The sequence below is a fragment of the Chelmon rostratus genome, chromosome 5 (assembly GCF_017976325.1).
Source record: "Chelmon rostratus isolate fCheRos1 chromosome 5, fCheRos1.pri, whole genome shotgun sequence".
Lineage (NCBI taxonomy): Eukaryota > Metazoa > Chordata > Actinopteri > Chaetodontiformes > Chaetodontidae > Chelmon > Chelmon rostratus.
In genome coordinates this window covers 14,116,533-14,137,799 of record NC_055662.1, presented here as the reverse complement: position 1 = coordinate 14,137,799, position 21,267 = coordinate 14,116,533, and the positions used below count along the sequence as shown (strand labels likewise).

Genomic DNA, 21,267 nt, shown 5'->3' with positions numbered 1-21,267 from the left:
AGTCTGAGCACCTTTATTAACTTCCCCTTCTCTAAAAGTCACCTCACTTCTGTGAGCAGAGCAATATGCTTTTCATCTCAAGGTTTATGGTGCATTCTTTTTCACGGTCCTTTGAAGATGCTTTAAGGAAGGAAATTCAAGATTATGTGAGTTCTGCAAAAGCAAAATGCTGTGAAGGGTATTAAAATGTTGAAATATTATATATACAGTATAGTCACTGCCAATGGAAGTTGTTGGATGTGTTTTTTTTTTTTTTGGCATTATTATTATTGCCTAAAACATGTGTCTGTGTGTGTGTTTTTGTACGTGTGTGCAGAGTGTTCATCCCCAATTATATATCAAAGGTGAAGGTTCAGCTGGTAAACTGCAGCACCAAGAACAAGAGTAGCGAGAGCTGTCCCGTGGTGCTGAAGATAAGAGCGCGAGCGCCGCCGGTGCATAACTCAAGTGCCCTCGACTGCAGGGAGTGGAACCCTTGTGAATTAGACACCCTCGTACCTGCCTGGGAACAGTGGTACTACATCCTGGTGGAGAGATATCTCACTAACTGCAACGTTTACTTCCGAATCGGGGTGCAGGTCACAGGTGAGTTTGTTTTAGTGGGCAAAATGTGATTGATGAGTCTTTAGTTGTTGTTTTTCCTTTTGAATCTTGTTGCTTGTTGTGAATTTCAGTTGCTTCAGTGCTCATGTTGTCTTCCTGAAATCAAGCAGTGATATGCATTCTTTACTTAGATTATTATATTATAGTTTGTATAAGATTATATTCTTACTTCTTGTCTTTATGTGACTATAATGTGCAGTGTTTTATTTGCAAGTCCCCTCATTGTTCTTCAGATTGCAACATGCAGACAGTTTCGTAAGTGAGAGTATTTTACCAATTTTGCAAATTAAACAAAATTCTTCAAAGATTATTTGATGGTTAGAGGTAATATGTTCTCTTTTCTCTCATCCTTTTCAGCTAAATCCTGATAATGTTTATCACCACAATCTGTGAGCTGTTTGCTTCCAGCGCTGCTCATAATTTCTCTTCCTGCTGCTTTTGATGTGTAGTTTAAGACGCCACTGGAGTGGTTTCTGTAAACCTGAGAGCTCTTAAATTAGGCCAAACAAAAGCTCAATGTAGATCTCTGCAGCATATCATGTCCAGTATCCAAAATGATGCAGTCAAAGTCGAAAGGATTGTGGCTTTCAGTTTGCACAGATGCTGCTTTAAAATGACTCTGGTGTAATTTTATCCTCGTATCAAAGCAGAAGTCTGCGAGTGTCTTTTAAAGCTTCTAAGTTAAGCTTCTAAAGCGTCTAAGATGTTCGTTCTCCTCGCAGATATGTGGGGCAGAAATGTAATTTTGGACATGTGTTTTGATGGGAGAAGGGAGGCCAGACACAGTCGGACCATTAAGAGGCTTGCACGAGAAAAGGCCAGAGCCCAAACTGAGGCGATTCGTAGGGGATTCCTAAGAGGCCACTGATACCACGCTTAAGTGCTACATGCTGTTTTGGAGTTGTGCAGGGCTCAGATATTCTTTCTGCTCGCTCCACAGGGATGGCTCACAAATCTGTGGGAAGTCTTCTCCTGCGTAGCGATCCCCTCCCTCTGTTGGACACTATACGGTGCACTTTGTCGCCATGGCAACACAGACACTAATTATTCACACTCTGTTTCTCCCCCTGGCTGCCAGGCAGATCTTACTTGACCTTTTGTGGATTTAAATTGAAGAACACCTCAGGTTCAGGGACCATCTGGAGTCCTCACCTCCTCGCGCTTTCTGGCTGTTATTACTTATTGTTGTTATGAGCTGTCTCTGAAATATGTGCCCTTATTTGAATTCAGTCCAATTTACAGGCATCACAGTCGCTGGTTACACAGGAAGCATTGAAACTAGGTTACACTTTATTATTTATTATTGTTGTTTATACAGTATTTTCACTGCAGGTGTCTTTCCCTGGATGGATGGGCATTGAAGAGATGCGTTGCGCTGTATATGAAAGCAAAATGAAGCCAGTTCTTTGTATTATGAATGTTATTGAACATCACAACCCTTCTACTCCCGCCTATACATATGTAGAGCTGTGCTATACTGTGTATTTTGTTTTTTACCGATTTTACAAAGATTTTTCTTGTTTCTACCAAAATTACATTGGCCTTGAGCTAGCAGTATTTGGTATTTCGATAATTTTAGGAGAGCTTCAGCTGCCTGAACGGACATCAAAATACTTCAAACCCTTTGCGAGACAACACTATGCAAACGAGGCTGAGCTCGAAAAGCCTTTGAAATCCTTTCCCTGTGGGGATTGGCGGTATTTGATGGTACTTTGCCAGTTACCATCAATGACCATTTTGCAGCGAGTTGCTTTGTGTTGAGTGGAACCGTACTGTTTGCAATTACTGTGAATCTTTGTCTCATTAAAAAGCAGTGTACAGCGCTGAACCTTGCTGTTTACATTATGGAAGCCAGCCGAAGGGGATCATTCCAAACATTTGCAAAAGACTTGGTTGCTTAGCATGCATAATAACCCAAGTAAAATAAGTGACTTGGTTATTGCCTGTTTGTTTGAGACTTGCCAGGGATTGGTTCTTCATTTTTCATTCATAGCCATTGATTGATTTCATGATAGGGATTAGTACATTATACAAGATGTTGCAAGGCGCATTCTTTTAAAACCCTCTGCAACAAGCCAGAGAAAATCCACCAGAATGTTCATCTCATGCAGGAATCAGTTTGATTGATTTCCTCTGTGAATTTGATATCTTGCTCCTTTCTCTAGATTGCTCCAAGTCCAATTTGTCCAAGGACCAAGCGCAGCCCAGCTCCGCCATGAACATGCCTCAGTCCTTTGGAACGGCAATGGGTTTCTCCCTGTCTGAGACGCTGTCAGTGGCGGCCCTGCCCAGCCTGTTGCCGAACGCCAGTCACCTGCACACCTCTGAGGACAGCATCATTTACCTCGCCCCCACCGCCGACACTAGCAAGTGCTGGCCCATCCGTCCGACTCTGCGCAATGAGCTGGACACCTTCTCCGTGCACTTCTACGTCTTCTTTGGTCCAAATATATCGATTCCACCGGACAGGGCCGCCGTGTTCGCCATCAATCTGATGCCTGTTTTAGACAGCGGAGGTGTCCTCAACATGGAGCTCAAGCTCAACATGGTGAGTTGCTCTGATGACACAATTCATGCTTGTTTAAAGGTACTTGGTCCAACTGTAGAGACGAATTTAAAGGACATAATCTTACTCTAAATCGGCTGACAGGTGTTTTCATAAAGGTATGTAGTTAGTAGTATGTAGTTAATGAATGTTTTCTGATGCTGAAAATACTGAAAGGAGACATTTTTATTCAAGATGTTAGACTGTGTAGCCACCCTCACCTTTCACCTGCTGTATGCCACACTTTAGCAAAGGACCAGATAGTAATCAGTAAAACAAACATGCAACAGTTAGCGCTGGGAAAAGCCAGTGAGGGTGAATAATTGCGCTCACAAAGTGTCTGGCGGAGCTAGCCTGCTAAATATGGATGCTCGTATGGTCGTAGACTTTGCTGTGGGAGCTGAAAAAGTTCACAATGAAACAGTCAGTGTTGGGCTTGTGGCATATGCCTCTCCTTGAGAGGGAACAAAATGTGAAAATCAGCCAAGCAGGGTTTGATATGTCTTTGTTATGCTGTCCTTCAGATAGTAATGGCATTAGGAATGCACCTGCAGCGTCTCTGGAGGTCTGCAGGGAGCCAGAAACTGGAGAGCTACAGGCTGGCAGATGGACTTTTAAACATTCACTCCTAATAGAAAGCAAGTCAGCCAGTGTTGAAATAACTGGAGGATGAAGCATAAAACAAATATCTTTGATTGTTCAGTTCAAAGGAATTTCCTGACATTTTGGGGAATATGCTTTTTTTTTTTTTCGCTGTCTTCCTGGGAGTTAGACTGATATCTGTTTCATCTCTCAGCATTCAGAAAAGATATTGGTCGCGGATATTTTTAGCTCATCGTAGCTTTTGCTCAGCACAAGAGGCAGAGGCGGGAGGAAACAACTGGCCTTTAAAAAGGGAGGAAAAATACGCCCTTCCAACTGCTCTGAAATTAACAAAACAATCTCACCACAAAAGTCCATTTCATGTGTTCTCTATATTTTGAGCTTTAAGTACACGCTCAGTTTCCTGCTTCAAAGTTGAGATTGACCTACGATTACGATACAACAGAGAACTCCAAAAATTGTTTTGTCAAGTACTGTTTCTCAATTTTAAAATCAATCTATTTCCATGCTGTATCTTGTTCGCAGTGTAAAAGAACATCTTCACATGGCAGCATGCAGCACGTCCACTGCGCTGAGCCTATGGACTCACTAAAAAAACTTCCATGCGTAATTGAATTGCTCTCAACAGGTATCTGAAAGCTGAAAGGATGAGTAATTGATTAAACATAAAAATGAATCTGCAACGTTTTTTTAAATCATCTGTTGTTTTTAGGTGAAATACCAACTGGTTTCACCTTGTCAAATTTTAAAATATTTTAATTTTGTCTTCATTTTCTATTATATTAAACTTCTTTTTTTCATTTTTACTATTTTTTAAAGATTTTATAGACAAAATGATCAATTGATTGATCGGGAAAATACAGTCAGAATGAAACTAATGGTTGCTACGTGCTGCAGCCCGACATGTAAAACCGACTGGTTTGAAGTTGTTGTCATGCAGCCCATATGCTGCGTCTCCCTGCATCCAGTATTTGTGATAAGCTAGGCTTAACACAGCTTTCATCTACACCCGACACGCAGAGACGGAACTGATAATCGATCCTCTGATCTAACCCCCGACAAAAAAGCAAACAGGCGTGTTTCCCCAAATGTCAGAGAAAGGGGCATATACTTGACTCTTAAGAAAATGAAAATATTTCTAATTAATTTGGTGCTTTACTGATTGGTTGCTTGGTTGATGTGGCAACATGCTGGGCTAGGTACTGGACGCTGTCACCTCACAGAAAGATCATGCTAGGTTTAAATGGCATGCCAGGTCCTGAGTTTTCATGTTTCCTCTTGTGTATGTCCGCTTCATCATACAGTCCAGTCAGAAAAAAACCTCTGCTCTCTACCCACCACCCCAGCATAGACCTGAGTGTGTGTAGTCGGTTGATTTTAACTCTGCAGATGTCGCAGAAACAGTGTGTTGTGAAGAAACCTGGTTGCTGTAATTGCTGTATGAGCCGTGAGATGTATTCCACAGAGGGACTGTCATACTATATTATTCTATGGACAGATTTCTCCCCCCTCGGCGGTGATCTGTCACTTGCTTGTCACGGGTGCAGAATCCAGTCAGCCGCCGCCAGTGGGGGACTCTGGCAGATTTGCAGGGCTTTAGGAGACAATAGCTGGAGCTGCTTGTCTGCCTTGCATCACTCTCTGTGAAAGAGTGTGAAAAGAATGCATATGGCTTTTTTTTCCACAGATACCTCAATTGGCAGTGGAACGGCTTAATCGCTTTAGATCCATTTATCAAAGTTCTCTTTAGGTCGGACAGAAATTGAAGGCACTGCGATGAGCGTTCGTCCTTGAGACAGTGTCAGTGTATACCTTGTTAGCTTTATATGTTACAGTTGTTTTGTCACAGTGATACCCTGGGCCTCCTCTGACTATGGGGGCCCAAAAGTGACTAAGGAAACAAATCAATAAATAAATGAGCTTGATGCATTAATTAATGGAAATTTTGCCAATTCTGCCAATTTTAATAAATAAAGAAATAAACTGTTCTGTATGTATGTTTATATCATACATACACATATACGTATATGTTTATTTATTTCCGTATTCATTTACAATACATCCACATTCATCATGACAGCATCTGTCATTATCACCCAGGACAATGTGGAAATAAATATCCGAAAAGAGAAACATGAAAATAAATAACTCCATAAAAATATTCTATCACTTATTTGTCTATTTCCCATTAATCTACTGTATGTATCTGTTCATTTTTTGGGGCAAAATTCAGATTTATTTATTCATGCATTGTTGATTTATTTATTGTATTTATCTATGTTGTGTGTCACCTTTGGGCCCCCATTTGTGAGAACTTGTTAGTAAAAGCATGTTTGACTTGATTAGAGAATGCTGGACTGGAGCCAAAAGAAAAAGCTAAAAAAAAATGTTTGTGTTTACTATTTCGGAGCAGCATTGGTATTTTCAGGGAGAGTGAGATGTTTGCGAAATCTTTATTTTTAATTAGAATGTCCAAGATGAGTCAAAACATGAGACAGTTTAATATTTTGCTGAGCAAAATTAAAACTCATCATGGAGTTTATTTTAATTAGTTTGGGCACTGGGATGTGCAGAATACAGTACACATGCCAGCTTCATCCATCATCTTGCATCAGTTGGCATTGTGTCCTGGCACATGTCGTCAGCATAACTCCTGGGAAATTTAGCAAAGGAAAAGCCACATGAGTACACAGCAGAGATAAACTGGCGTTCATCAAAAGTTTTATCTAACTGCAGCATTTTTATGATCAGACTTGAAATATGTGTCCTGTTGTAATGATTATTTGAAGTTCTTCTGCAGTTGTTTGCTTCAGTCTGTAACCTTGAACATTACATTGTTGGAAGATTGTGCCCCTGATTGAATAATGCCTCTGCCACTCACGTTCCCTAATCATAACTAACAGCTGCATAATGGATCAGGCATATAAATCACAATATTAAACATGATTAATGTCGCAATGTTCAAAACAGTGTTACAAAGTGCTTTACAAGTAACGGCAATAAATAAAACCCCAAACAAAATTAACATTAGAATTACAGGCATGAATTTAAAATGGGACATAAAAAGAAGCACAAGTAGAATTGAACATAAATTAGCAACAATGGCCCGACAGCAGAGAGGTATTTTAAGAAGTGATTGAAATCTTTTTTGAATCAGTGGTTACTGGACAGCGAAGATGCAGCGTGCTGAGGAAGAGGCAGCTTGAGGGGAAATTATACAATGAGGTGAAGATGGAGCTGGAAGTCAGAGTGAGCCTCCAAGGTTATCAGTAAAATCTTAATTTCGGCTCCACAGACACAGGACGAAGGAATATCCTGGTTTCTGCAGCACATGAATGGTTGGGGTGATAGATCTGAGAAGGATCAAACATATCACAAAATAATCAACTGCATCTTGAGAGCTTCTCGCTTCCTTAATTTGATACGTTTCCTGCTGAAACAAGGTAGAGGCGGGCACGTAATGTGGCGGGATCATTTCAGACCAATAGATATTAGGGAATCTAATTCTGGAGGCTGACTTTAAAGGATATGTGTCAATAGAATGTAAATAACCTGAACTGTGTCATTAGAAAAACATGTGAGATGTGAAATCAAATCATAAGCAGGTACAACAGAAATGTAGCAGTAGCATCTAATTTCACTGCAGCAACAATTGCTTGTCAGTGTGTGACAGGACTGCATACGAGACAGAACAGCAATAAACTTAAGCCAGTTTAAAATGGGGGAATAGGTAAGAGAAAGACGTTATGTAGTACCTTGCTTGTGAGTGCATGAATTTGGGTCAGTATCACTTAGTGTTTGAGAGTAAATTCCAAAGAGTTTCCAAATAGGGAGACTGGGATGATGACTGTAATCAAAAGGTTTCAAGGCCATTAAAATTTTATTTTAGGTACTATGTGCTTTGCTGCCTCGTGTGCACAATAGGGATGCTTGTTAATCTCATTGTGGATTGAAGAAGTAATGGTTCAGGATATATTGTTCATGATGATTTTATGAGAGGAATGATAGAGCATCATATTTTTAACATTTAAAAAAATACACTGGCATTTTATTTATATATCAGTAAGAGTGAGAATATTCAGTTTTATTTTTTTCTTCTTTTTAATCACTGGAGGCAGAGGAGCTGTCCAAAAGCCTGTAGTGGTATTTTTGGCTGGGTTTTCTCTGTGTGTCTCCTCATGCACATTGACGTCATCATAAGTTTTTCTGTGTGCCAGAAAAAACAAGCCATGAGATTTTGAACCACAAAATTAGAAATAAAATTACTTTTTGTTGTTGTTGTCCTTTTTTTCTTTTTTTTTTTGGCTCAGTTTTCAATTAGTTTTTGGGTCGGCCAATTACAGCAAAGAAACCCACTGAAGTCCTTAAAGGGGTGTTGAGTCATACAAGACCTCTGTGGAGCTTTATCTGGGCCAGGAGGAGGAGCAGTAACTTTGGACTTTTTTGCTCATGTCTCATCACATGCTGTACGTTGTCAGTCACACAGACATCCATCAGTACTGTTACTGTGACTTTCTGGGCTTGATTGTTTGCATGGACAGATTATGGAACAATGGGCCCCTGGGCACAGACATGTGCAAGGCCCCTCCTTCTACATAGCAGAAGTGTTTGATTCTCTTGAGCAACATTATCAGCCCTGACTCTACTGCCATTGGTTGAAAGCTGCACCTGAACTTCAAGGCAAGGAGACAATACCCCAAATTAAAATTGAAATTAGAAAGATAAATAGCAAACTTATTATGGGTAGATATATATAAAGGGATCTCATTTGGATCAAGCACAAAACAAGAATAAGAGTCTGCAGCCATGCTAGATAATGCTAGCATGTTGGTGTTTGCTAGCATTAATGTTTACCATGCTTACCGTGCTGGTTTAGCATGTTAGCATGCAAGTACAGCTGAGGCTGACGGGAATGCCGTTACATTTGAAGTACTGCGCAGATGAAAATGTTGACCAGGTGATGGCGTTTGATGAAATGTCAGGTGATCACAGTTAATCAAAAATTCATCTTCTGGAGGTCATGAATGTGTTCACCACATTTCACAGCAAGGCGTCCAGTAGTTAGTGAGATATTCCAGTAAAGAGTTAAAATCACCCTCATGGTGATGCTAAAGGAAAAGTCACAGGATCACAAAAGTTATTAGGATACATCATCTGGCAACCACGACTCAAAATTTAGAGCCAATCCATCAAATAAGTGCAAATATTGACCTGCTGGTGGTGTTAGAGGAAACTCAGAGGATCACCGCAATCAGTAGAAGTAACCATCTCTGGACTTTGAATATCTGTTGTAAAATCCATAGCAATCCATTTAATAGGTGTCAGTGTTTTGCTCTGAACCACAAGTATCAACCTCATGGTGGCGCCAAAGGCAAAGTCAGGGGGTCACCAAAGTCAGTCGGATTCATCCTCTGGGGATCATGAATGTCTGTGCAAATAGCTGGTGGTGTTAGAGGCAAAGGATCATCAAAGTCATCAAAATTTGACCTCCAGGAAGCCTGAATATGTAAATTTCATGGCAATCCATCCAGTAGATGTCAAGATATTTCAGTCGGTGGACCGACAGACTGACACTGCCGTGCTGCTAGCCTGACTAAAAGCATGTCTACATATAAAAAGTCAGGGGGCCTCCTGACCCCCTTGCAGCCCCTGGACCTGTGTCCAATGGGCCTGTCTGGTAATCCAACTTGAGTATTTCTCGCCTCCTTCGTCTTCAAACTGTAGGGCAGAGTCGGGACGGAAGGGTGGAGGAGGAGGAGAGGAGGGTGTATCTTCAAATGCCAGTGGGCGTGATTGAGTCTTAGTACCAAGAGAGGACAGGCCAGATGGTGAATTTAGGAAGCCTGAAATCTCAACACCTGGCAAAGTGTTTGTTGAGTCATTGCATTAATCAACAACTTTGCCAACTCCCTGCATATACATTATGCTCATTTTATGCCTGGGGTGGGGGGGTGATAGCAATCTTATTTATTCCAAAATAATTGCCTAAAGTTATCCCTACCACCAAGCGCATTTCCCTGCGGACACAAAGCAAATGCATGTAAAGTGCTGCATCTTGTTCTGTAAAGTTTTAGTCTGGCAGAGAATGACTTTTACTGTTTTTGACTGGCAGGTTTAGTAACTTACTCTGACAGTTTTCACAATAGTTGTAAAACATTTCAACACTCTGCTGCACCTCCTCTTCATTCCCCCAAAAACAGACACTATGAATAAATTAGACGACATTTTGAACCTCATGAAGTGTCAAATTTGATGCCTGGGTGCACAATGATGCTGTGTGAACACATGCAGTAAGTTATTTGTACCCCTGTTGTTCTGTTACTGATACTTCAAATTGGACTGCAGTGGTCTCCTTTCACCTCTCTGCAGAATGAGCCAATTTGTATAAGCATATGCAGTTCCCCCCTCGCTTGAATAATTCTACAGGATTTTTTTTTTTTTTAATGCTTGAGCGTGTTAATGTATAATTGATGCTTTAAGGAGATAAACTGCCAACATCTTCATTTAGGTGCCTCAGGCAGGCAGAGGGAGAGCAGTTCCACTTGATTTGTTAGTTTTAAAGTTTACTGTCTCGCGACTGAAGGGAAAATGAGACCTGAAGTGATCATGAACGGCGTTAGCTCACCAGCGTGATGGCAGCAGATGGCCTGATGGATGAATGACATTTTGCTTGTGTTCCCTCCTGCAGTCCACGCTGAAAGGAGCTAATGTCACAGTGTTCGGCTGCCTGAACCACGGGATGCCTCTTTTCCTACGGGAAAACTCATCGCTGAAATGTGAATCAGGTATGTCGGATCTAACTTTGACAAACTCCTCAAACGTCTAATGTTTATTGTTCCATAAGAATAATACAAGTAATTAATATTTTTTTTCTGAATGAGTGTAAAGAGGTTTCAGGTCTTCATCCTTGAACAGCAAGAATACTCCTCAAGCTCATCCAATTCCCAAAACTTTGACTATTTATGCACAACTTACTCAAATGACATCGTCTTTGTTTTTAATCACTTGAACTGGAGCTAATTTCTTCGGGGATTTCCACTTGAACTGATACTTCAAGCTCAATGCGTCACCTCCACACACACATTTCAACTGCTTTCAGTGACTGAACTTCAGCTCACCTCGTTTCAGCACTTTTGGTCTCAAATAATACTTCAACTGCTTTAAGTATTTCGATTCTACCTGCAATTTCAACTCTATTTCAATATTTTCCAAATGTGTTAACCATCTCTCTACCGTCCTTTTCACTCCTGTGTCTTCGTTTGTCTCTGTCGCAGAATCGGTGGCCGGGTTTTTCCTTTCTGTGAACGCCTCGGCTAATATTACCAAACTGAGGATTCCTTACCCACAAACGGGCACCTGGTACCTCAGCCTGCGCTCTCTGTGTGCCACTGAGCATGGGTAAGACATTTTCTGCAGACATTTGTTTATCCTATATGCTCTGCTTCACTGGAGAACTTCACTGAACTGCGTTTATTATTATAATTACTGTGAAACTTCTGGCAAGAAAAATCAGTTTTTATGTCTTTAAAGTTTGTCTCTTTGGGAAATACCCTCATTCACTCTCTTAATACGATTTAGAGAACTGATAAATATGCTAAATATGAAGCTACTGCCAGCAACCGGCTAATTTAGCTTAGCATAAAGACTGGAAACAGCCTTTGGACAACCTAGCTATATCCATAGGTAAGAATCTGCCTAACAGCACCGCTACAGCTCACTGACTAACATGATTTTATTACCTTTGGACAGAGCCAAGCTTGCTGTTTTCCCCTATTTCCAGTCTTTATGCTAAGCTACGTTAGTCAGCTGCCAGTGGTAGCTTCATATTTAGGGTACAGACATGAGAGTGGTATCAATCTTCTCATCTAATTTTTAGCAAGAATGCGACTAAGCGTATTTCCCAAAACACAATTCAGTTACAGTGGAAACAATGGTGTAAATTGTGTTCTCTGGATTAGTCAACCCAGAAAGTGTCGAAAACATCATTTACAAGCAGAAACTCACTGATACCGGTTGAATGATTGCTGCTCATAAATTTTTGACAGTTATAATCAATTCTTCGGCCTGGTGCCGCTGCCCCAAAGCAACCTCTCTGAGACAATATTTGCTGTCAATTACAGGAAGGCAATCGCAAAATAGGACATTCAGTATTTCCTAAAAACTCATCTTTGTATAACAATCACCAGTTTATTTACCAAAATTAATAATTCAGCGCTGTAATGAAGACACCATGTTCAGTGTTTAACCAGTGCAGCCTCTATCATTCAGCCACATCCTCCCCCATCTGTCACACAGCAGATTAATTTGGGATTGGCTTCATGAATGTGCTTCTGGTGCATACCTAGCATATGATTTGGAAGAAGGAGGTTTAAGCAGCAGATTTTTTGTTTTTCCACATTTGCATATTAGGAAATCTAAACAAAATAATTCCAGCGTGTTTTTTCTGAAACAGGACACAGACCTGCAAATCGCACTTTTCTTTTAGCAGGCTACCTTAAATCCCTGCATCTGCTTTCTTTGGTGTGCAGTCTTTGTCTGGTTCAACATACTGTAACAACTTGCCATTACTCTGAGATGTTTCCACGGCAGCCACAATGAATCTGACTGAAGGGCATTTCTAAATCTTTCTTAAATATGAATAGAGAAATTCAATTTTGAGCGAGTTTTTCAGACTCAATGAGCAAGAGCTTCTTTCTTCATTTAAATTCATTATTCATACAGGTACAGATTTGTTGTAAAAGAAGTACCGAGTGTAGTTTTTCTACCTTTAGAATACTAAACAGACCATAATGCATTGCGCCTACAATAAATGTTGGGGTTTTTAAATAAATGGTGCAGCTCTTATCTTTTCTTGACTAGAAAATATCTTGTGATCTCTTTTGTTTGCTGCACCTTCGTGTACAGTTTAATCCACAGATGAATGCAATAAGTACGCACTCTTTCTCAGAGGGTTGTTTTAAGTCATTGTGAGAAATGTTGGAAAGAGAAAGTGGGGAAAATGTTTCCATTAAGTTGTCCAAGGCAATGTGCTTCATGAGTTCTTACCGTAAGTATTAGCTATTCAGCAGATTGAGCTGTTTTCCTGAACCCTTAATGGCACGAAAATGTGAACAGAATGAAATTAAGCTGATTTTTTTGCAGGCCACTTGGGAGTTCCAATTGAATTTGAATAACAAATAATAGCAGATGGTGTGGGACATGGTCTCATTCTCACATGAGAGCACTGCTGAGGTATGAAAATGTGGAAAACAGTCACATAACCGTGTCTCAGATTTTCACACATTTACACATGCTAAATCAATCAGGTCTTGTTAGGGAAGGAGAGATGTAGTGTGAATGATCGGTGCTCTTCAAGGCTACAATTAAGTTGATTGATAGAATTTAAAAATAAAGCAGCTGTATCAATTAAAAATGGGTTCTGGGAAAAGGCGAAGAAACACATTTGTTGCCTCCTGGAGTTTCATTTGTTGTGACTAATTGTATGAGCGAGCAATTAGAAAAGATACAGCGCAAGCACAAATATACAAGGTTTAGTCTATTCCCATGCAGTGTCAGAGATAAACAGATGTATCGGCTCATTTGCAGGTATCAGTTTGTACACTATGTAACAACAAACTCTGTCAGGCCGTGAATAAAAAAAATGGACCTTTTGGTTGAAATGGTTCTCTAGAAGTAAAAAAAAAAGGAGATGCAAACATGAGAAGTTAGAAATTCAGTGCTTTCTAAAAAAAAAAGTTTGAGTGTTATGAAAAAGTCCAGGTGGGATACCTGATTGAGATACCTAATGAAGGTTAAACTATCACTGTAGAACTCTAGCTTCTTTGTTGGTCTATAAAGCACAGATGTAATTTGTGGAAAATTACTTTTGTAATTGCTCTGTGAATTTGGAGATTGGATAAGCCTAGCAGAGTAAAGTACCTGTCTGTGACTTTTCCAGATTTGAGGCGTGCACCAATATCACCGCTGAGGTGTACATGCGCTCATACCTGACTCCGTGCATCAATGACTGTGGGACATATGGACAGTGCAAGCTTCTGCGCACCAACAACTACCTTTATGCTGCATGCGAATGCAAAGCAGGTAACCTTTTACTTGATAACAAATTGCATTGTCAGTGTATTTATCAGGCGCACACATGGAGAGCTTTCTCTCCGCTTCTTTGTTGATTTTAATTTGTACACAATGTGATTGTGACTGAATTCAGATTAGGTAATTTAATGTATGACTTTATTTTCAAATTGCATTCACGTTAACTATAACCCATTTTGGGAAGCCAGTTACTAGCAAAACAAAGCCCGTTGTTTGATAGACGTGGAGACATTATTGTATAAACATGGTGTATGCTCAACAATGCCTTTAATTATCAATCAGTAATTAATAATTAGCCAAAAGAGTAACAATGAATTAATAATAATGGAAGTGATTTTCAGCAGTCAAAAGCCTTTTTTCCCATTCAAGATAAGATAAAGCCTTCCGTGAGGAAATCGGGTCATCACTGCTGCAAAGAATTACTGATTTGTTGGAAAATACATCATGCAGAGTGACAAGAAGATGGAAGAGAGCAAGGTGGGCCGGCACAGGTCGTCTTCCAGAAATGAAGTGGCAGTACAGTGATTAAATTGTATGTGCCGCTGTCCAATGAGTCATACAGCGGCCGGGTATTAATCTTCTCATATAAGCCGTTTTGATAAGACAATAAAACAGGCTCTTAATTACGAACAGCTTTTCAATAAAAGATGAGCTTATGAAACTAAACAAAGCATGTCCTCTGAGGCTTTTTTAAATCCTGCCTTTGATCTTCTTTTATCAGTGCTGGTTTCTCTTCAGTTAAATTCATTGTCATACTTCATATGTGTGACTGCTTCCTGGCAGGCGCTTTGCATTCAGCGCTTGCCCTTGGCCTGTCTCACGCTGCAAACCCTCCGTTCAACAGTGCTCACGAATATTTAATTCACACTGTCTTATCCAATCCGCCGCTTGATAAGGATCCCATTCCTGTGGCAAAGCGGGCCTGTTTTAACATAGGATGGAGCTCACACCTGGAGGCTGTGCAGGATAAACAACTTCACACGTATCTGTTTTTGATTATTTTTCAAAGGGAAATGTGTTTGTAAGACAGGGATAGTGAAGCATTGATCTTGTCGGGAGATAAATATTTTATCCATTTTAAGAGATGCTGTAAATTCTGAAGGGATGAGCTTCAGAAACAAACTGATCCATCCTCTGAAGTTTTTCCTCACCCATTCAGACGAAAGGTTCAAGAATACTTTCCTAAAGTTTATTTAGAGTTTAAGGAAGAGGGTACTGCTTTTATTTCGTTTTTTTCTGACCTATAAACAGGGGTGCACATACATTTTTTAGCTGGGTCCTCAGGTGAGTACCGGGAGATGGTGTCTGGCACTCTCTCCATACATACCGTGGTCCTAACAAACGCAGTCTTCCTCACTGTCGTCCTCGGTGTCTCCCTCACTGTCCTCACCTTCAGCTTCCTGCACAATAGATGTTGAAGATGCACCTCCCAGATTAGCTGTCCCCATCCACAGGTCAACAGCTGCCATTGAGTCAAATGTCTCTGTGGTCATGTTTGAACGTGCATCAGGGCTGAGAGACGAGATCTGCACTTGGTTTTCATTAGGCTGAGATGTGAGAGCTGATTGTTAGATAGTAATTATCTGCGTTCTCCCTTCACATCAATGATCCTCCGACGTCCCTCCTAGCCGCTTGAATAAAGCAAACTCCTCAGTATAGAAAGACATGCATGTTTAGTCTGATGAAATGCGTGTAGAAATACATCACGCAGAGCTTGCTGTCGTTCTTTGTTCAACTTGGTACGCCATTTAGCAAGTGGGCGACTGGGCTTTTCAGCTTGACTAGCTGGTTTGATAGCAATCCACTTATTGATTGGAATCCTTTGAGCCTCTGTAAAATGCACCTGTCTTGTCTGCTGGATGTGGATGCAAACATATCTTTCACCACATTTCGGTGCCTCATCGTTAGCTTCCGGCCACAGCACGTCTTGGAGTCACTTGTCAGGGAAAAGTCTTTTGCTTTTGTTGTTTTTTGGACATCTCTTACAGTAGGTCACTGTAGATGCAAAACGTGTATTGATGGCCAATGACAGTTGCTGCCGACTTTTCTGGGCGTTACACATGCCTGATTTTTGTCACACATGCGTACCTGTGGACCAGTTATGTGCACCCCTGGCTATAAAACCTGCAAACACGGAAGCTCTCCACTCTTACATCTCTGCTTTCATAGATCGACATACAGTGACACGCTGACTGTGTGTGTGTGTGTGTGTGCATTTGTGTGTGCTAGGCTGGGAAGGCTGGGGATGCACGGACAACTCAGAGGCCTACTCCTACAGTTTCCAGCTGCTCTCCACCCTGCTGCTCTGTCTCAGTAACCTGATGTTTGTCCCTCCTGTGGCAATCGCCATCAGAAGCCACTACCTGCTGGAGGCTTCAGTCTACATCTTCACCATGTTCTTCTCCACTGTGAGTGACTGCCATGCAAACAAAGTAGTGCTTCTTCTATCCTCTGTAAAAAAAACAGAGTTGACCTATAAAATATTTTTGGGTCTGACACAGGCACAAAGGACTGTGCTACTGCATTGTGCGTCATCTGCAGCTTAACTAAACTAAAAATACTTAGTTACTGTGTTAGTTACTAATACACTAACAAAAGCAAGGAAGAAGAAGACTGAGAGCTAAATGCAAACCTTGAACAATTTAAGATATGAAAATTCAGATGTTAAATGTGGAAAGATATACCTTCAACATGTTTGTTAGGATGCTTTAACCAACTTGATTTTCACAGCCCCCTCTTTCATTGGAATAGGGCCAGTCTGCTGATACGCAGAGGGCTCCGGCAAAACAACGCATGCTTAACTTTAGCTGCAACATGACATCAGCCAGTAAAGCGCTCTGTTGGCCGATCAAATACGTGCAAGTGCACATTCCTGGTAGATTACTTTGAACTATAAACTGATCTGTGGTACAAAAGATGAAATAGTTTTAAAATCCTGCCTTTAAACACAAAAATCTGTTACTCTATAATGACACAAACTCGACTTCTAAGATGTGTGTAGTTTTGGTTGAAATAAACCCATCCGTTAGCAAAGAGCATGTATTTTTTTATGAAGAAAGTTCTTACCACTGCCTTTTCCCCTTCTCCTGACAGTTCTACCATGCATGTGATCAGCCTGGTATTGTGGTTTTTTGCATCATGGAGTATGACGTCCTGCAGTTCTGTGACTTCCTCGGGTCGCTCATGTCAGTGTGGGTCACTGTCATTGCTATGGCCCGACTAAAGTCCATCATCAAACAGGTAGGTACCTATTATACTCACTACCTATTTACACTCAAAGGAGGGTCAAGCACTGTAGTCTGTCAGAGCAGTGAGTGTAGGCAACGTTTGTCCTGATATTCAAACTGCCATTTTGTTTCCATTTTAACCAAACTTGTGAGCGTGTATTTTCTCTGTGGGTAGTCGAGAACACTACATTATATGCTCAGCACTGAAGTGGATTAAGTCATGACAAAGTGTAGGAGCCATGAGCTATCAGATAATTTCCACTTGTAAAGCTGTTAACGTGTCAGCAGGTTGTTAACATAAACAGTTTTTTGTAGTACATTGGTATACATGACCCGACTTGAACGCACCATTGGACACAGTTTAATAATGAGTGCACTCAGAATCTGACACCGTGCTGGTTTGTGCTCTCTTTGAATTCTCTGTACAGAACAGCACATGCCACTTGTGTTGACCTGAATCAATGTGTCCACGTGTACGAACAGCATCATTAACAAGGCAGAAGCACATTTTGCAGACTAGTTGTGGCTAAATCCAAAAGGTACTGAGCTGTGCTGCAAACATTCAAAAGCTGTGAAAAGATTAAAGTTTATAGTCATACCTGCCACCTTCATATGAGCAGTTTTCCCCGCTTCTGCTGTTGTGTCACAAGCGGCACGGCCACGTGGCGCGCGGCCAGTGCCACCACAAAGGCTCTGATTGGCTCGGCTGTGTCTCTGAACAGAGAAGCAGCCATTCGCGAGAGCAACTCCAGACCTCTTTGATTTGCCTGACAAACTGTTTGATGTGGGCAGTGATTCAGACATCTGGAAGCAGATCATAACGCATGTCCAGTGCCATGTGCCCAGTCTGGCAACACCTAAGCTGAGAGCTCCATGTTAGGGGAGCACAACCCGAGATTTACCCTGAAGCAACGAGGGATTTGAGGACTGAGGAGTAGAGCCGTAGAGCTATGAAGGAGAGCTATAAATGAGTGCCGCATATGCCTCCATTTTTAGTTATAAATTAAAAGATCAATGTTAGATTCAGGGATGTGTGGTGCTAAATCCTCTGGTTGCTGACATATTGCGGTGGATAACAGTAAACACTAACAGGTGCACCTTCTCCCTGGGTCACTCCCTGGCTGCACACCAAGATGGAGCAGTCTCAGGGAAACTGTGGGTGTGTGTGTGTGTGTCCATGCCCATAAATGAGACAGAGAGCGGAGGAGGGGGCGGAGTAGTGGGAGGGAGGGAGAGTATACGAACATCTGCTGTCCTCTAGAGTTTTCATTTTTGCTGAGCGCTGCAGTACGCAGTCACTAATCAAATAGCACATGTCAGGACTGGCAAGTGGAACTGTGTGTGTGTGTTTGTGTACGACAGAGAGATTGTGTGTGTGTGTGTGTGTGTGTGTGTGTGTGTGTGTGTGTGTGTGTGTGTGTGTGTGTTTGTTTATTTGTGTGTGTGTGTTTGTTTGCCTGTTTCTGTCCATGACGGCAGCAGTAGAGGGTGAAGGACCTCGGAGCACCTGATAGTGTGTGTGTGTGTGTGTGTGTGTGTGTGTGTGTGTGTGTGTGTGTGTGTGTGTGCGTGCCTGTGTGACTTTTGGACCTTGAAATGTCTTAAAGTCCTCACAAATATGTCGGCAAGCACGTTTTTGCTGGTGCACATAAAGAAAGAGCTTCAGGAGATCTGTTAATCTCAACTTGCTGAAGGTTACTGCATCAGAATCACATAAATCAATTTAAAGGATAATTACATTTTATTGCATCTTGGATCTCATCTTCTGGCCCTCTTTTACTGAGCGGTTATAATGGCATTGTTCTCACATAAGTAACTGCGAGATCTGGGTACAATGGGACATGAAGCATGAGCGTTCAGGCGATCAGAGCATTTTGGACAGATGAGGTGGTTTAAAGTTGATCTGTAAACTGTGATGAATGCAGAAAATGGGCGTCTTGTTGAACGTGAACGTTCGCCTTTCTTTTCTCTTTCAAGTAAGCTCTTAAAAGCTGATCGTCTTGTGCTTCTTGGCCCATCAGAATACTTCGTCTTTCCCAGACTTTACCAAATAACTTGGTCAGTACAGGCAGGAATGATTGCCACAACTATGAAAATCAGACCTAAGTGTCAATAAAAACCTCATATTATAGCATATTAATATCATTAGTCCATGATATATTATTAATATCAATTGTATGTTTTGCATAAACCGATTGCATTAATTTACTAATGTCAAACTTTTCTAAAGTGGTGATGAACATTTTCAAAATTCATCCTGAGAGTTTGAATGCTGCAACATTGCATAATGTCACACAATTATGTGTAATAGTCAGACAAAGGGTTCAGCAAATCACCAGATGGACAAACGATCAACGGTGCAGGTTGAAAATCTGAGCAGCCACCTGGATGTTACGTGAAACTGAGCAAACAATTACAGTTTGTTGGAGGCAGGAAATCCTAGAAGCAGATCAGCAGAGTGTGGAGACGGAGCAAAGAGCTGTGAAAGCGCGTGTAATAATGCAGAAACATGATGTTTCAACATTAATGAATTATTAATTTCAATATGGTGGAGAGATGTAGTGCTGGGATCTTATTTTTAGCCAGTGAGATTTGTTTGAAAGCTCTGAAAGCTGGTCAGCAGACCTCTGTGCTGAGACGCTCTTCACCACATAGTCTTCCCAAAGGTCACGAGTGATCATCCACGATGAAATCATTTCAAATATTCAGTGACTTTTATCGTGTTATTCCAGCATAGCCCTTGTAAGACTGCTGTTGTGGCACCAGCATTGTGCATGCTGTAATCTACACATGCACAAATACAGTTTAGATCTGTATTATTGTGTATTGATAAGCATGAAGATGAACGTGGAAGAGATAAAAATAGACGTCCAACCAGAATTCTTACAAGCTCGTCCATCACAGTGGCAGATAAAGATTCATTACCGAGTAACCCCTGCCTCCATGCACGCGTCCATGCCTGCATATAATACACGTACATACGGTACATTCATGTTTTGGTGCTACTGGATGATCCAGCGGTGCAGTATGACGGATGACTGTTGCTGCACAGGGTCCTCCGGCTGCACCACGCTGCTCCTCTCCTCCTTGCTCTGTGCCAATTAGTCCAGTTCTCCTGCAGATGGGCCATTCCTTCCCTGCTCGAAAATCCCCAATTTCTCCTGACGCTCCCTGCCAGGCGGTGGAGTGCAGACCTCAGGCATCCTGGACAGGCTTAAGTTCTCCCAAAGCATGTGTAGCACAGCGTATTGATTTTCCTCCCTCCCACTTTATCTCTTTTATATCCTGTGGCTTTATGTCAAATTGTGAGCTTGACAAAAAAAAAAGTTAAACTGGTATTATTTATAGCGTGGGCCTTTATTGTGAGTGTTTTGTTTTTCATTGTTATATTGTGGCTCTCAGTACATTCAGATGCTGTATTACTCTGCAAGCACTTTGAAATGCTAATTTTGACTTCAGCACAACTCAGTTATTCTCCGTACTGACCGTCCTCCCACTGATGTTTACCTTAGGGCAGAGTCTTACCTTGTTTTAACACAGATTTGCAGGCTATGTGTGAAAGCCTGCTCTTGCAGTGGCTGTTAACATTACAGGTTAAGTCTCGCATTATTTTATATTTTTCTTAACGTGAACAAATCCCATGAAAAGAAAAAACAAGAATGCATTAAACCATTTCTCAGTACTGTGTGACTCCACTGCCCTGTCTGTGGTGCTCTGTGGCGGATGAACATCTTTAGCAGTGGCACACAAATATATTGTTTTAAAAAGGCAAATCGCCTAAAACAACTGGTCACTGTAGTTTTATATCTAAAACAATAAATGGTGCATTTGTTGAGGACTATTTTCAGCCACAGATTAAAATACATTTGGTGCTCTTGCACACATTTACTGCACCAGGCTGCCGTGTGTGGGATTGAGTCAAAATAAACTACAGTGTGTGTGTTCATGGTAATGAAGGAAAATGTCACCCAGTGCAACAGTGGGTTTTTAATAGGTCTACAGCACAGAGGAATACGCTCCACTTTGCCTACGCAGACAATACATAGTTGGTGTTCATCTTTTCATTGGACTGGCTGACAATGAGAACCAAACAGCATATCTCCAGCCCTGATCATTCGTAGGTATGGTTTCCAAATTAGCTGGCTGGCTAGTTAACATAACAAAGCCAACAGCATATTTCAGTTCTCCTTCACATCACTA

General features: G+C 41.2%; 1 protein-coding gene across 1 annotated transcript in view; it reads left to right on the top strand.

The window, feature by feature from the left end:
• The window catches only part of tmem8b (transmembrane protein 8B), a 34,944-nt gene that overhangs the window by 8,972 nt on the left and 4,705 nt on the right, over positions 1-21,267 (top strand). Inside the window, exons 5-11 of the mRNA XM_041936408.1 lie at positions 317-585; positions 2,769-3,151; positions 10,440-10,536; positions 11,026-11,149; positions 13,689-13,831; positions 16,070-16,248; positions 16,934-17,080. Of these exons, the coding sequence (XP_041792342.1) occupies positions 317-585; positions 2,769-3,151; positions 10,440-10,536; positions 11,026-11,149; positions 13,689-13,831; positions 16,070-16,248; positions 16,934-17,080 (1,342 nt within the window). The remainder of the gene's footprint in view (positions 1-316; positions 586-2,768; positions 3,152-10,439; positions 10,537-11,025; positions 11,150-13,688; positions 13,832-16,069; positions 16,249-16,933; positions 17,081-21,267) is intronic.